Source organism: Rhinolophus sinicus, chromosome 7 (assembly GCF_057876585.1).
Source record: "Rhinolophus sinicus isolate RSI-liver-muscle chromosome 7, RSI-T2T, whole genome shotgun sequence".
Taxonomy (NCBI): Eukaryota; Metazoa; Chordata; class Mammalia; order Chiroptera; family Rhinolophidae; genus Rhinolophus; species Rhinolophus sinicus.
The window spans coordinates 16809131-16824325 of NC_142507.1; the positions used below are offsets into that span (position 1 = coordinate 16809131).

General features: G+C 44.5%; 1 protein-coding gene and 1 pseudogene across 1 annotated transcript in view; one reads left to right on the forward strand and one right to left on the reverse strand.

Annotated features, from left to right (window-relative positions):
* The window catches only part of LOC141568658 (uncharacterized), a 72276-nt gene extending 64779 nt beyond the window's left edge, over positions 1-7497 (forward strand). Inside the window, exons 2-3 of the mRNA XM_088799740.1 lie at positions 497-993; positions 5126-7497. Of these exons, the coding sequence (XP_088655866.1) occupies positions 497-993; positions 5126-5373 (745 nt within the window). The 3' untranslated portion in view covers positions 5374-7497. The remainder of the gene's footprint in view (positions 1-496; positions 994-5125) is intronic.
* On the reverse strand, positions 6109-7362 carry LOC148757640 (serine/threonine-protein kinase MARK2-like; annotated as a pseudogene).
* Positions 7498-15195: the final 7698 nt, after the last annotated feature.

Below are 15195 nucleotides of genomic sequence, written 5' to 3' on the forward strand. Positions count from 1 at the left end.
CCACACTGCAAGCCCTTTTACTCTGGTCTTGCCCTCCCTCTGCAAGACACCGCGCCAAAGGAGCCTTTCACTCTGTTCTCTCCGTAATGACAGCTGTCAGTCTGTCGCTGTCTGCACATGCAGCATTTCAACAAAATCTAGAGCGAAACTGGAAGAGCAGGGGCTGAAATACTCTGTTTAAAAACACACAGCCAGCCAGACCTCCTTCCGGGAGATCCACCACTTTTCAACCTGCTGAAAGTAAGAACCACCAACTAAGAGTTGAAGCTGATCGTGTGTCTTCAGAACCTGGACATTCCCAGCCACCTTCTCATTAAACAACATTACTGGAATTATCTCAAGAAGAAAGAGCCCGGGAGCCGCCCGTGAAACTTCAGCAGGGATGCGGAGGATGCTAAAGCCAGTTGCAACCCAAGGGCGGGGAAACCGCTCACTCCCAGCGCCTCCGCAGCAGCCCCAGGACCTCGTGGCGACGCCCGGCGGGAGCGCTGTGAAGCCCCGCGCGCGGGACCAAGAGGCAGAGCGCGCCCTCCCTCGGGGAGACGCGACCCGCCGGCGAGTGCCCGCAGCGGGAGGGCAGTGCGAGTCCGCGCGGCGGGGAGCTCGGGGGCCGGCGGGAGCGCCCGGCCCGCCCGCCCGGCTCGCGCCCGCAGCTGCGGATCGGCGGAGGCGGCTGGGAGGCGGGTCCCAGGGCTGGGACCGGTAGGGTTTGGGGCGCGCGGGGCACTCACCAGCTGCAGCGCGCAGAGGCCGATGAGCGAGCAGCGCCCGTTACAGCAGCCCATGGTGCCGGCGGCGTCCGAGCGGCGCGCGCGGCCAGAGATCCGCGTCTTCCGGCGCCGCCGCCTCCTGACTCCGGAGCAGCCCCCTACCGGCGGCGCTCACCGGCCCGGCCCAGGCTCGCCAGCACCGCGGTCGCCTCGCCGCTCGCCGCTCGCCGCTCTGGGGTCTGGACTCGCGCGCCGCCTTTGTTAGTTTCCGGGGCGGGCAGAGGTCAGTGCGGCGCGCCGGACCCGAGCGTCTGGCGGGGGTCCCTGCCTCCCACTGTGAGGGTCCGCTTCTCGGGGAGGGGAAGCCTGGCGGGCGAAGCGGGGCGGGGGGGGGAAGGGGCGGAAGGGAGGCTACAGATGGTGAGTGGGTGGAAGTGTGTTTAGGGGAGGGGTGTGTGTAGGAGGTGGGCGTCTGAAAAGTGGAGTGGGCTGTCTGCGTAGGGGTGTGTGTGTGTGTGTGTGTGTGTAGGGGAGGGGTGTGTGTAGGAGGTGGGCGTCTGAAAAGTGGAGTGGGCTGTCTGCGTAGGGGTGTGTGTGTGTGTGTGTGTGTGTGTGTGTGGTGGTTGTGCTGGTGCTAGTTGTGCTGGTGGTGCTGGTGGTGCTGGTGGTGCTGGTGGTGCTGGTGGTGCTGGTGGGAGAGGATGAATGAAAAGGAGCGCCACTGAAGAGGATCGGCCAGTCTGGTTAGGAGTCTTTGGAAAGACGAAGAGAGAGAGAATGACACTGAAAATGAATATGAATGAGCGTGTATTAGGGTATCTGGTGGTGATGGATACCTTCGGCGGCGGGTGTAACTAGGGCGACTTGGGCTGGGCTTTCTCACTGGAGGTTGTGCTATGTGTTGCCAGGGTGATCGGAGGTGTGTGCAAAGGAGGCGTGTGCTGATTTGCCCAGGAGGTGGAGAGGGTGGGAGTTGAGATGGCTTTAGTGTCCGGGGACCAAAGGCCAAGAGGCCAGAAGCCAAGGGCGGGCGAGCGCGGCGAACCGCCAGACGGAGCTTGAGACCGCGGGGCCGCGAGGGTGGGTGGCAGGAGAGGGGGCGGCGGGTGCAGTTGGGGCAGCTCTGGGGTCTGTTGGCAGGGTCTCTCCTGCCGCAGTCCGTTGCCCCGAGGGCGCCCCTGCTGGAGTCTGGGAGGGAAAGTTGGACCGAGTTAGGTTGGCGAGAGACGCTGGGGCGAAGAGATACGCCGGTTCAAGGCGCAGGGATAAACCTCATCCCTGCTTAGTTTTGTCAATGAGAAGGCTTTTTGAAATTGCCACCAGGCGTGAAAGAAAAACAGCGAGAAAGAAGAGCATGCGTGGCCTTTTCTAGGAATGGGGAATGTTTCCGGAATCAGGATAAATATTTCTTCCCAGAATGAATCCAACTGTTTGAGAAGGACTAGGAAATAAGACCTAGTTCCGGATAAAGAACAGAGCTGAGTTCTGCAAAGGACTCCATTTCATCAGGGCTCAATGTCAGATTCCCTGGGCACATTTGTTGTACTTGGTGGTGCTAAGCAAGGAACTCGAGCACGCGAGAAGAGCGGGACAAAGCTCCTGGCCAATTGTCTCCGAAGAGGCTTATTCAGAACTTGGCACAGAAACCCCGTTTCTAACCCGCTGCTGCCCTCCTGGGTCCTTAGCGATAAGTTAGTAAGAAAAGGCTAGAGATCTTTGCGTTTTCAAAACATTCGCTCCATATGTGAAACTGCTCAAGCCATTCCTTCAGGTATTAAAGGGAGTTCAGTTTTTATTTGTTTTGCAGTTAACTGGCATTTTCTGAACTGTTCCTTCAGGACTTACGTTTATATCTAAAAAGTTCTAGTTCTCAGGAAATCCCTTGCAGGCTATCTTTGAAATCCTAGTGGGGGCACATGAGTAACCTCAGGGTTTGGCTCAATAAAAGGGTCACAAACATTCATTGTTTAGGTTCCACCTCTGTCCATTATCTTGGAGACGGGAAAATGGATCCAGAAGCCTTCTTTTTAACCCAGCCTGTAAGCTATCAGTGATCAAGGATTATGAGAGAATGCTCGTTTTGCACACAGTAAACATAACCATCACCATTCATGGTGGATGAAAATAATAGGGTTGGAGGAAGGTCCTCCTGTCCTTTGACTTCCCAATGGCCTCCTCTCCTGATAGACCCAGATTGGAGTTTCTTCCTTGTATAATTTAAGACAGTTGAACCTACATTTAGCTTTCAAAGAGAGAAAGAAGCAAAGATAACACAATGAGAGTAACAAGTCTAGAAATTGTGGGAAGCTAACCTTATTTGTCTCTGTAGTCTCATTATTTTCTAAATTGAACTGCATCCTGAACTAAAAAATCTTCCTCCTTCTCTGTTTCCTTCTTTCCTCCATTCCATCCACAAATTGCTTTGTTTCTTAATTGCTTATTATGTCAAGGGCTGCGCTTGTTTGCAAAGGTAGATGATACGCTCCCTCCCCTCCCCTCAAGGGTTTAGCGGTGGGAGAGCAGATGAGTCAATGAAGTAAAGCGCACTCTGAAAGAAGTTGGCACCAAGTGCTGTTGTTGAATTTTCTTCCTGTGAGGGCAAGGGAAGGTTTAAAAGAGGAATTACCTGTCTCTTGGGGAAAGGAGGGGAAGAGATAGTAGGAAATGACAGAGCAATAGAAAAGGTGGTGTCTAGAGAGGATTTTCAAAAAGCTGACTGAGGGGGAAATAATAATCTAAGTAGAACAAGCCAATCCAATGTTTGGTTGGTTGGTGATGGTAATTCTTAGCTGTGGAATCTTAGACCAGTCACTTTGCTTTTCCTTGTGAATCCCTGTTCTCCTATGTAAAGAGGATATGATGATATGACATGCCCCAGGGGACTAAGCCCAGCATCTGTTCTTTGTCCCCCATTTACATGTGTCTTGCACCCTCACCTCATGCAGGTCTCAGCCTCACGTCACGTCCCACAGAGGCCCTCACTGCCCACGCCATGTAAAATAACATCCAATCACTCTGTTGTATTTTCCTTCGGAACATTGCTTTTTTGCTTTATAATTTCCTGCCTGCCCACTTAATATACTCAATATTTGTTGAATGATGAAAGATAATGTGTGTACATTTTAGTATAATACTTCCCATATAAGTATTAAACATATATACACCTGCACATATACCCTGATGACATTTTAGTCTGTTTTCTTTCTTCTATCTTTTTGTTTCTCAGTTTCTTGGTAAAATTCCTTTTGAGAAACTCCAATCTCCCTTACAGCTGAGGGAGCAACTACTTGTCTATACCAAGAGAAAGATAACTGGGTGGAAGAGAGCACACCTAGAGACACACCTGCAAGTGCAGATTTCTAGATCTCCCAGGACTTTCAAATACTAGGATTTGAGACACCAGCTCAAAGAAATATTAGTTCCGCCTTAATTATGTCACTTTTTTTTAACCTTCCTTTTTGTTTGAATGAAATAGTGTAGAGTCTGTTGAACTATTCTTCTATGCCCGTGGGAAATTTTTACAATGTGACACTAAATAGGTGCTTTTTCTCTGGTGCCTTCCTTAGACCTTCTTGGAATAAGCAAATTGTAATGCTCTACAACTCCCCCTACAACTGGCTTAACTTCATGACTGTCTGACAGACATTATAATAACACTACGGCTATTCAATTGGAGCAAAGGTAAGGTTTACCCTGAGGCAGAATTTGGGAACACATGTGGAGACTTTGAAGCATGGCTGTGAAGGCTGCAGTAGTTAATGCTGCCGGACAGTCAAGTGGGCCCCGTTGAGACACACTGGACTCACTTGCTATGCATAACAATGAATGTTCCAGAATATTGGGGCTGGGAAGAAATTGGAGTTATAATTCAATATTTCCTGACTCCCTAAGAAGAAAGATACTTCTTGCTATTATAAGCCCTTTATATCATAGCATTTAAAAGTGATCCCCCAGCGGGCTATTTTTTGGGGGAGTAAGGTGAGAAAGAAGTGGGAGATAGATACGTAGTGTGGCAAGGTTTTTAAGGACACTGGCAAGCCTGGAGGATGTGAGAATTACAAAAAGAGAAAGAATGAGGAAATTCCTTTGGTATGTTTTGCTTCAGATAATGTTAGTGACAACTAGTTTTAAAATTTGAGACTCAGCCACAGTCTCCACTGGTTTTCACAGCCAGAAGTCATGGGGGTTCTCTCCCCATCACTGGAACCCTGGACTGGGAAGCCTGGTGTGGGACTGGGACCACTTGCTTCTCCGGAGAGGACCTCCGCAGCAGAGATATCCCTCCTGAATTTTTTTTTTAATTAAACTTTATTGGGGTGACAATTGTTAGTAAAGTTACATAGAGAAAAGGGGATCAAATGTATGTATGGCGATGGAAAGAGAACTGACTCCCTCCTGAATTTTAACCACAACAGGTTCTGCAGAGTGCGTGGCATTTTGCTCCAGAGGAGATCGCTCAGCCACTCTGAGAAACTCTTCCACAGGAAGGAGGCAGCATGTGTGCTATGTGAGCAGGCAACACCATTGTGCCATGAAGGAGAAATGGACAAGCGAGCTGAGGGTTCAAAGCCAAGGGAACAGAAGACCAAGATGGCACAACGTGCAAAAGGGGCTCCAGGCCATCCTCCAAGCTCACCAGGGATTATGGGTCCGCTGTTTCTGAAGGCCACGGTGCTGCCAGATACCCATGATGTAAGTCCCGTGCAGAGAATGCCGGGCACTTTGCACACCTCCACTGTCCACTGGACCAAGTGCTCTTACCCAGGGCTCCTTGCACACACAGTTTGTACTTCTTGCACTGCTGCCACCTGCAGTTTGTGTCCAGCCTCTGGCCGATCTCCCCCACTACGTGGCCGGGATCTCTGGACCTTAGCTTCATCCAGTTCAGCTTTTCAAAGGCAGGGAGCCCAGCTTGACCACCCCCAGAGTCTGGTTGCCTTGGCATCCAAAATCTAAAGTGGCCTTTACCTTACTGCATTTGCAGTGCCCTTCTTGGGTGGCAGACAGCAGAGCTTTCTTAAAAGTTCAAGCAATTCCTAGTTGACTTCCTCTGGGTTATCACTGCTGCTGGAGGTGCTGTGCCTGGAGGGAGAGTCTCCAGGGCGACATCGGGGGGCTGTGCTCAGGAGTGGTGGTCCTCGAGCCTGGGCTGAGCTCAGGAGTGGCAGTCCTGGAGCCTGGATTGGGCTTGGGAGTGGCAGTCCTGGAGCCCAGGCTGGGCTTGGGAATGGTGGTTCTGGAGCCTGGGCTTGTTGGGGGTGGGGGTGCGTGGTCCTGGACTCAGCGGTTGACTTGGAAATGGTGGTGCTGGACTCCGGGCTGAGCTTGGGAGTGGTGGTACTGGAGCTTAGTCTGTGCTCGGGAGTGGCGGTCCTGGATCCCAGGCTGGGCTCAGAAATCACGCCTGGAGCCCAGGCTTGGTTGGGGGGGGGGTGGTCCTGGACTCAGCGGTTGACTTGGAAATGGTCGTGCTGGCCTCTAGGATGGCTGAAAGCCTGGCGGACTCTTGAGCCTTCTGCCCTGATTCATGGTCAATAATAGGCTGCTGCTCTGCCTGCTAGAAGCTGGAACACTGTGGCTTAACCTCCTGAGCTGGGGAGAGACTAGGGCTCTGGAGCTCAGGAGGATGGAAGGGATTTACCTTGATGGTGTGATACTGGACTTTTAGGTTTTTTGTGTTTAAGATACGGTACATGGCCAAGACATTATTGTATGTTTTGTTTGACAATGTGTCCTTGATATCTTCCCAATGAAAGCCCAGATTCAGCATCTGTTTTGTTACCCAGGGGTCTGTGACATCACTGGGTGGCTCAATGTAAGGTTTCAGTTCTTCCTCATGGCCCTTGTTTAGCGAAGCATCTGGCATGATGTCTTTCAGATTTCTGTCTCTTCTGGGGGTTGAGGATTAGTAGTTTTTTTCGGAAGTTTTCTACCTCAGAAGATAAATAGGATGGCACCACGTATTTCCCTCTCAGTACCTTCCTTTGCAGGTCTCCCCAGTTCATTCCCTTGAAAGGGACAGTATTCGTGAGCATCCTGTACAGCAGCGCTCCCAAGCTCCATATGTCCACAGCAGGACCAGGATATTTTTGGCCCAGAAAGAGTTCCGGGGCTGCGTACATGGGACTGCCGCAAAAGGTGCTCAACTGACGGCCAGTGGAGGATGTGCCAAGTCCAAAGTCTTTCAGTTTAGCGTTCGTCTGAGTGTCCAACAGCTCGCTGTGTGCATTCCGGTGCCTGTGAGCAATGCCCTTCTTGTGGCAGTACTGCACTGCTTACACCAGCTGCTGGAAGATGCTGCGGGCATTGTCCTCTGGCTTGCAGCCGTGGGCACAAAGGTAGTCCATCAAGTCCCCTCCAGGCACGAGTTCTAAGACTAGGAAGAGGGATTTCGTAGTGCTGATCATATGGAATAGTTGGACGATGTTAGGGAGGTGCAAGTCTGCCATGCAGTGGACTTCTCGCGGGACAGGTCTGTGAACTTGGAAGGCGACAAGTTCATCTATGATTTTAACAGCCACCTTCGTCCCTGTTAATATGTGCTGGCCCAGAACCACCTTGGAAAAGTGTCCTTGCCAATGGTTTGCAGGAGCTCGTAATGGCCACTGTAGGGCTCCTGGTCAACAGGGACATCTGAAAAGTCGTGGGACATATGACCCACTAACAACGCTCACTGACAATGCTAACTATGCTCACCAACTGTGCTGACAAACAATAACTATGCTAACTACACTGACTAAATACACTAACTGTACTAACAATACTAACTAAAAATACTAACTAAAAACTTTAAAGAAATGAGAAAAAATGAAAAACATAAGAATCAAAAAATTTGAGTAAATTAAAAGAATATACAATAAAAGAATAAACAATAGCTATGCTAACTACACTGACTAAATATACTAACTGTAGTAACAATACTAACTAAAAATACTAAAAATTTTAAAGAAAAAAATGAAAATAAATGAGAAAACAAAAACTTAAAAGAATGAGGGAAAAAGAATAATGGGAAAAGAGAGCAAAGAAAAAAAGAAAAAGAAAACTAATAAAAAAGAAAACAATGAGAAAACAAAAAATTGAGAAAATTAAAATAAAAGAATGGGGGGAAAATAAAAGAAAAATGAGAAAAGAGAGCAAAGAAAAATTTAAAAAAAGAAAGAATAAAAAAGAAAAAAAATGAGACAAAAACGAGTGAAGGAAAATAAAATGGGGGATGGGGGAAAGGAGAAAACAAGCTAAAAGGTCCAAGTCTAAGGGGTCACCACAAATCAGCCTCCTGCGCTATAACGGACTAAAGCTCAGCCTAGCAAGGGTCTTATATAGCAGTTTTGGTAATTACATCACACTGGTGCTTAATGAGCTCAGAGCCAGAAACTGACCAAATTTGGCTAAGGACAAACTACAGGGGGGCACCGCAGTGGTTCAGGTGGTTGGGTGCCGAGCTCCTAATACCGAAAGTCATCATTCGATTCGCACATGGGCCAGTGAGCTGCACCCTCTACAGTTAAGACTGTAAACAATGGCTCTCCCTGGAGCTGGGCTACAGTGAACAGCTGGAGGTCGGCATGGGCTGCCACGGGCTGCCATTGGCTGCCATGGTGGCCGACCAATGACTGGAGACCGACTGCCTCAGCTGGGTGAAGCACAAGGCTCATAATACCAGCATGGTCCTTGGAGCTCTGCCCTACAGCTAGACTGAGAAACAATGGCTTAAAAACGGGGAAAGGGAGGGTGGGGGTAAAAAAAATATTACAGTGGTTTCTCCGTTTTTGGTTTCAGGACCCCTTTACTCTTGACAAAAAGGGGGGACCCCCCAAAGAGCCTTTTGTTTATGTGGGATATTAAAGACTGGTATTTACTTTATTAGAATTAAAGTCTGTAGGATGCTTCAAAAAAAAAAATGTATTAGAATTTTTTTCCAGGGGTGGATAGTGTTGCGTTTTGAAAAGCCCCTAAGATATGATATGTTTCCACTCCTTTAGCCAAAAAATGGTGCTGCCCTTTGAGAAGCACTATTTGGGTGTATAATAAACTAAATTTTATGTAAAATGTTTATTTGAAAGGTATCGACAAGCAATTGTTCTTTAAAACCACCTTGTGCTTATTAATACCGTAGGTTAGCTGAGTAGTTCCCTTGGAAAATACTTTCAGATGTACTCATTTTGGGAACCTTAAGTTTGGGGGGTGGGGGGTTGTTTGTTTTTTAAATAAATGGTAAGAAAAAAAATTTGAAAGACATAGCCAAGCACCATCTTTTTGATTTCTGTTTGGGTTGAAAAATAAGCCTCCATTGATATTTACCTATTATACTCATCAGTGGTCTAACAACACTGATCTTGGTACTATTATCATAATTAGTATTGCAATAATGTGTATTTGGAGTTTTTCTAATGTCGTGTACTGAGCATCCCCAACTGACAAGGACAAGTTCAAGCATTTCTCATCAAGTAATACATTGCCAACTGTTGGCAATCACTGGGGATGTCCATGCAATAAACATTCCTGCGTGCCTACTGTGTCAGAGTTCTTATGCCAGAGACACAAACTCTTTCTTACCACCATTTAAATTTGCTCTCCTGCCCTCTGCTTCTCTTCAGATTCCAGAAGATCAGATCAGGCTCCTCCGCATAGTGGCTTAGCTAGACCCCCCCGCCCCCCCCAAGGATTGGCAGTAATGAAGGAAGAGGGCAGGTAGCATGACTGAACGTAGAAAAAGGAAACATTAATACAAAGTTTTAGTGAATCCTGATATCACTCAACACATTTTTCTTATGTATGTATCCGCCTATCTATTGACCGGGTTACATTTAAGTGTTCCAAAGTAAAGAGAGGAGTTTTTGTTTTTTCATTTTTCTCCCATTTTTTAAACTAATGTTAAAACAAAACAAAACATTTTTATCCGTTGCAGTACTAAATGTGGAAAGACTATCTCCTTAAATGATGAACATTTGCAGATTTCCTCACGTCTGTGTGGTTCAAGGGTCAGGCCTATATTACTGTATAACGCTTTGTATACTGTATAATGTCTGTAAGACATTAACATTAAGGAAGGCATACGGCATCTCTGTAATTTACTTTGGTACCCTTTTTTTAAAAAAAATCGAAGACTATTTCAAAATAAATCGTTAAAAATAAGAAACAACAACTTGGAAAAAAGTCCTGGAAGTACACACTGTTCCCCAATAAAGTCCTGTTCCCCTTCCCCAATAAAAAAATAAAAAAATAAAAATAAATAAACAATCATATAAAATGTGTTACATATGTCCAGCATGCAATACTACAATACTGACCAGGTTGGCCATCAGAAATGGAAAACCAAAAGTACATTAACTGAGGCTAATATGGAGCGAATTATTTGTTGAGATACTGAAAGAATGGAGCCCATCTTTCTTATTATATTCCCTAGTGGCACCAAAATGGCACTCCTCTTACAGGTGCAGGACGGACTTCATAAGAATCGCCTGCAGAGTTTGTTACACCTGGTCCCTTAGCACCAACCCCCAGGTGTTCATTCCTCCTCTCTTCCCCCTTGGGGCAGAGTATGCTTCCCAATCTCACTGACCTTGGGCACAGTCATGTGATGTGCTCTGACCAGTGGAATGTGCACAGTAGTGAGAGCGGGTCCATTTGAAACAGAGGCTTTAAGGGCCATCACATGTTTTTCTTCACCTTAACCTGCCATCTGCCATGAAAGGAGCAGATCCCAGGTGGTTGCTATTCCTTTGGTCTGTGTTCTAGAATGAGAAACACGTGGAGCAGTCTCTTTCTAGTGGTTTTTGTTACTCAGCATTACTGAAACAAAAGCTAACTAATACACCCTCCCACCCTGATTCTTTTATAATTGTCGGGGTGGCTCCTGGAAATCTCTGCTTTTAAAAAACACCCCAACATGAGATGGATGCTCAGCCAGCCCCCAAGGATACTGTAGTACACAGTACTGCCCTGTTCAATAGGAGGAAAAACTAATACTTCAGCCCACAGGACAGGTCGACCAGAAAGAATTTATTGTCAGCCATTCCCCAGTTACATTCCAGGGGACATGACTTTGGATAAAATCCCAGCAGTTCTCAAGCAGCAGTTAAACGTGAACCCTGCTGCAGTGGGGGATTTGGGTGGCAAAAGAAGCCTGGAAGTGAGTACCGCTGAACCCTTCCAAACTCAAGGTTGGCAGTAGTGCTGTATGAGCTTATGTGGGATGTAGGTTGGTCAATTTTTTCTTTCAACCTGAATTCATTGTTTCATCACAGTATTAAAATGGGCCAGATTACCAAATATCAAATGATCAGTTTATTCTCTCTAATCGTTAGGTATACAATTAAAAAGTAAAATAATTATGTTCTGCATATAGTCTGTAGCAATAAGAGACACGGTTGACTTTGAATAGCATAGTGGCTATTTCATATGTCTACAAGGTTTTTTCTTTTCCCTGCATATCTGCCATGTAGGATGTTATTGTTGGCAATTTTTAAAAGATGCCCAAGTGATTTTTTTATACCTCTTTTTTAGGTATACCAATATCACCACATACTATTTCTCCAGTGATGTGTATAAGGTCCCTGCTCATGCATTGATGATTTGCAGTAGGCATAAAAGAACTTGACTCCATGATAGCTTTTCTTATATCTTATGGTTTCATAAATAAGAAAGGCATTTGACTTTTGCTATCTCTTTGGCAGAGTAGGGAAAGTGTAAGGAGAAGAAATATATTTAACTCTATAAATACTGTCTTCCTTCGGTAGAAAAGGAAGAGGGGATAGTCATAAAACACTGGGAAATTTGTCACATCCATGAATCACATTAGAGAGATTAGAATACCTTTAAAAAAAATAGTTGACAGTAGCCTTCATTTCAAATACAGAATTATAATCCCAACGGATGGGCATTTTATGTCAGAATTATCCAGGAGTGCTTTAGACTTTGTCACAGGCAGCAGTCCTGGCTCACTCTTTGTGCTGCTCTGCTCCTAGTATAGTTCTTAACTTTATAAATGTTTGTTGAGTGAATGGATGGCCAAATGGACAGTGGTGGGAAGGGGAGATTTCTGCAGAGCAAGGATGCTAATCCAAAGAGCTGTGCATGTAGTTAAACAAACCATTGCTACCAGAAACAGTGGCCCTTTTTCCCTCTGCAAGGAGGGTCTCATGCTGGATCCAACAGCCTGGGGCTTCTTGGGATGCTCATGCAGGTGTGTCTTCCAGGTCAACCTGTCGCTTCCTCAAGTGATGGCTGACGCTGTTTCTGATATAAGTGCTTCAGATGATTTTTGTCTGCTGTTTTTCTTTTTTCTTCAGTATGGATGCCATTGAATATTTTATACGACCACTGGTATTTTTAGTAAATTCTATTTTCAGTGTATCCTTGAAAAGACAGACATGAAGATGATCGTCTTTTAAATTCATATGTATTCATACTGCATGCTAGAAATTAACATTCTTCATTGAAATTGAAGCAGTTTACATAACATGACTGAGTTACTAAGTATGTATAAGCAAGCCGAGAGGGAGAATTTATAAAAATGCTCTGCAAAAGGATAGTGCAGAAGAAAGTACAGTCTTCTAATCACAACCAATATATGAACCTACTATGAATCTATGTAAATTTAACTTATTCTGCAGAATAAAGAAGTGAATCCTCTGAGCTTAACCAAAAGAATACAGGCCATTTTTTTTTCTCCCATTATTACTTAGTCTAAGGCACAGGAAGTCAGGCAAAATTTCTTCTCATCACTATTGAGTTGAAGTCATGGGGTGAAGATAAAGTAAATACAACAGATATTCTATAGCACATCACCATCATTTTAGGCATAAATATCATCAGACAATCAAAAACATAAAAAGGGAAAGGCAGATGGCTTAGCCCTCCTGTTAGAAAGCACATGATGATATTAATTTTGATCTTGATGAGAAAGAAGAATTCTGGGTACTCTAAACCAGGTTCTAACAAGTTTGGCTTCAATGTTAATGTTCCTTATCTTTTCATGCCTAGAGCAATAGCCTGGCTAATGATGTCCAGCAGCTCTGCCCAGAAGAGAGTCTATTTCTAAAACATTTAGCTAAAGAGAGTCAGAGTCGTTTGTGTTTTTTTATTTAGAATTTTTTTTAATTAAAATTTATTAGGGTGGCAATGGTTCGTAAAGTTACATAGGTTTCAAGCGTACAATTCTGTAATACATCATCTATATATCACATTGTGTCTTCACCCCCCAGAGTCACCATATATTTGAGCCTGTTTACCCTCATCCACCACCCTTTTCCCGCCTTACCCTCTGGTAACCATGGATGGATCTTGAGATTATTATGCTAAGCAAAATAAGTCAGACAGAAAAAGTCAAGAACCATGTGGTGTGGGCTCAAATCCTTTTCTTGCAGGGATTGGAGTTGGGAGACGTACATTACTTCCTTTTTTTTCTCTGTAAGATGAGGATCATGATAAAGTTATTTAACACAGAAGTGTTATGAGAATTAAATGAATAAATTAATACAAAGATGTTGGAACTGCCCCAGACCAATGGTGAATGTCAGTAAGAGGTAAGTATTATTTTGATTAGTACAAGTTCTAAAATTCTCTTGATTTTAATGGAAAATTAATGTTGAATTTGGTTATATACTCGGTTTGGCTTTCCTTTGTTTTTCTTCATTATTTTATACCTTTGTTTTTGTCTCTTTCTTTTGGGAGAATTCAAGCAATAAAAAGTAAATAAAGCAATTAGGAAACACTTTAATTTTCCCTAAGCTTAATACAGGTCATGCTTTTCAAATTATGATTTGATTTTTTTACACTTAAGAACTCACACACAAACACACACAATAATCATTTGAAAATAATTTTAATTAGTTATTTAAAAGCTTATCTCGTTGTATTCTATCCCTTATCCTTGACAAACAGATTTCTATAAAGTATTTTTAGTAAAGGCAAAATAGGAATATGTTTAGGCAGTATATTTAAATTAGCATGACACTCTACTTCGCTTACTTGCCACTTCTTGCTCTTACAAGTCTGTATATTATTTCAGACAGGGATTCCTTACTTGCACTTCTTATTAGAATCATATGAGACTATAAATACTGGTAGCTTTTCTGGTTAAGCTGCAATGCGGATTGTATTCAGCACTTTAGTGGAGCTTTACTCTGCTCTTAAAATCTGATAGCAAGTGGAAGATTTTAAGACTTGAAGTCTATTTATTAACAGGCTGCTTAGGACAGCATTTGTACTGTCATTTCCTGGAAATCGTACTAACTCAACACTAGCCAATCCATCACAGCTTCACAAAGGAGGCGATGAAAAGCCTGCCTGTCTCCTGCACTTAAAATTGAAACTAGCCTGATTGGGTGGCACAGAGTCCTCTGTAGTCAGCGCTGGTTGACTTCAAAGAATTCACATACAAGAAAGAGAAAAAAAAAACAAACAAACTCCAAGGCTACAAAGAGTTGAGAATCAGGCACAAATAATGTTATATTTTACTTAAAGTTTAAAACAAAAAAGCAACCAACAATGGCAAAACAAACAAAAAACCTGCTGTTTCCAAACAATTCATTTGAAAACTCTATTTGATTTGTCTATTTATTTGTCACTTAATAGTAGAGGTGGTTCTCAATATTAATGTTCAGGTTTAAGACAATTATCCTTATGTAACATAAAATACAGCTTGCTTTGATAAGTGAAGAAAATAAATAATATTCCTGAAATTCTGTTACAATTGCTAACCATTTACAGTAGGTGGTTCAGGGACAGGTAGGAGGTGTGATGATGGAAACAGTGAATGGGTGAACTGGGGAGAACAGCTTTATTTCAAAGAGACAGCCACTACTCAGTGTCAGGCAATTGTTGCCATGCCAAAGGCTGAATCATCATTGGCAAGTCTAAAGATTGTCAAGAGAAGGCTGAAAACTGGATTTTTATGTACTCTCATCCAATTTTTCCACAATTACAATTAATTTAATAATTCAAACACTATGTGGGCTAACAAAACAAATGAGTCACATGTAGCATATTTCATAGGGAAATCAGTTACAAAGGTGTGTGGAGCAAAACATGAAAAGGTCGGGTTATTAAAAAATTAGTAACTGCAAGGAATGTGTGCTTCTTCTAAGTTGGAGGAGTGAGAGAGTTGCCAAGAGGTCAGTGGCAGGTGACTCAAGGCTTCAGATGCCAAGTTCAGCTTCTTAAGCAGGAGCCTAGGAAGGTGCAGTTCTGGGTCTGGGCCATTACTGCTGTCGGTCAAGCTGATGACTCTCATATCAGCTGCTACAGCTGCAACTAATACCATCATTACTTTCTGGAGTGTTCCCACTGCTGCTCCTGGAGCCTCCATCATGGGGAATCTATCAGTGCTGCTGCTGCTGCTGCTGCTGCTGCTGCTGCTGCTGCTGCTGCTGCTGCTGCTGCTGCTGCTGCTGCTGAAATCAGTGTTATTACCACTTCCAGAACCATCAACACTGCAGCATTATTATCACTGCAGCTACCACTGGAGATGGCGTCAGACACT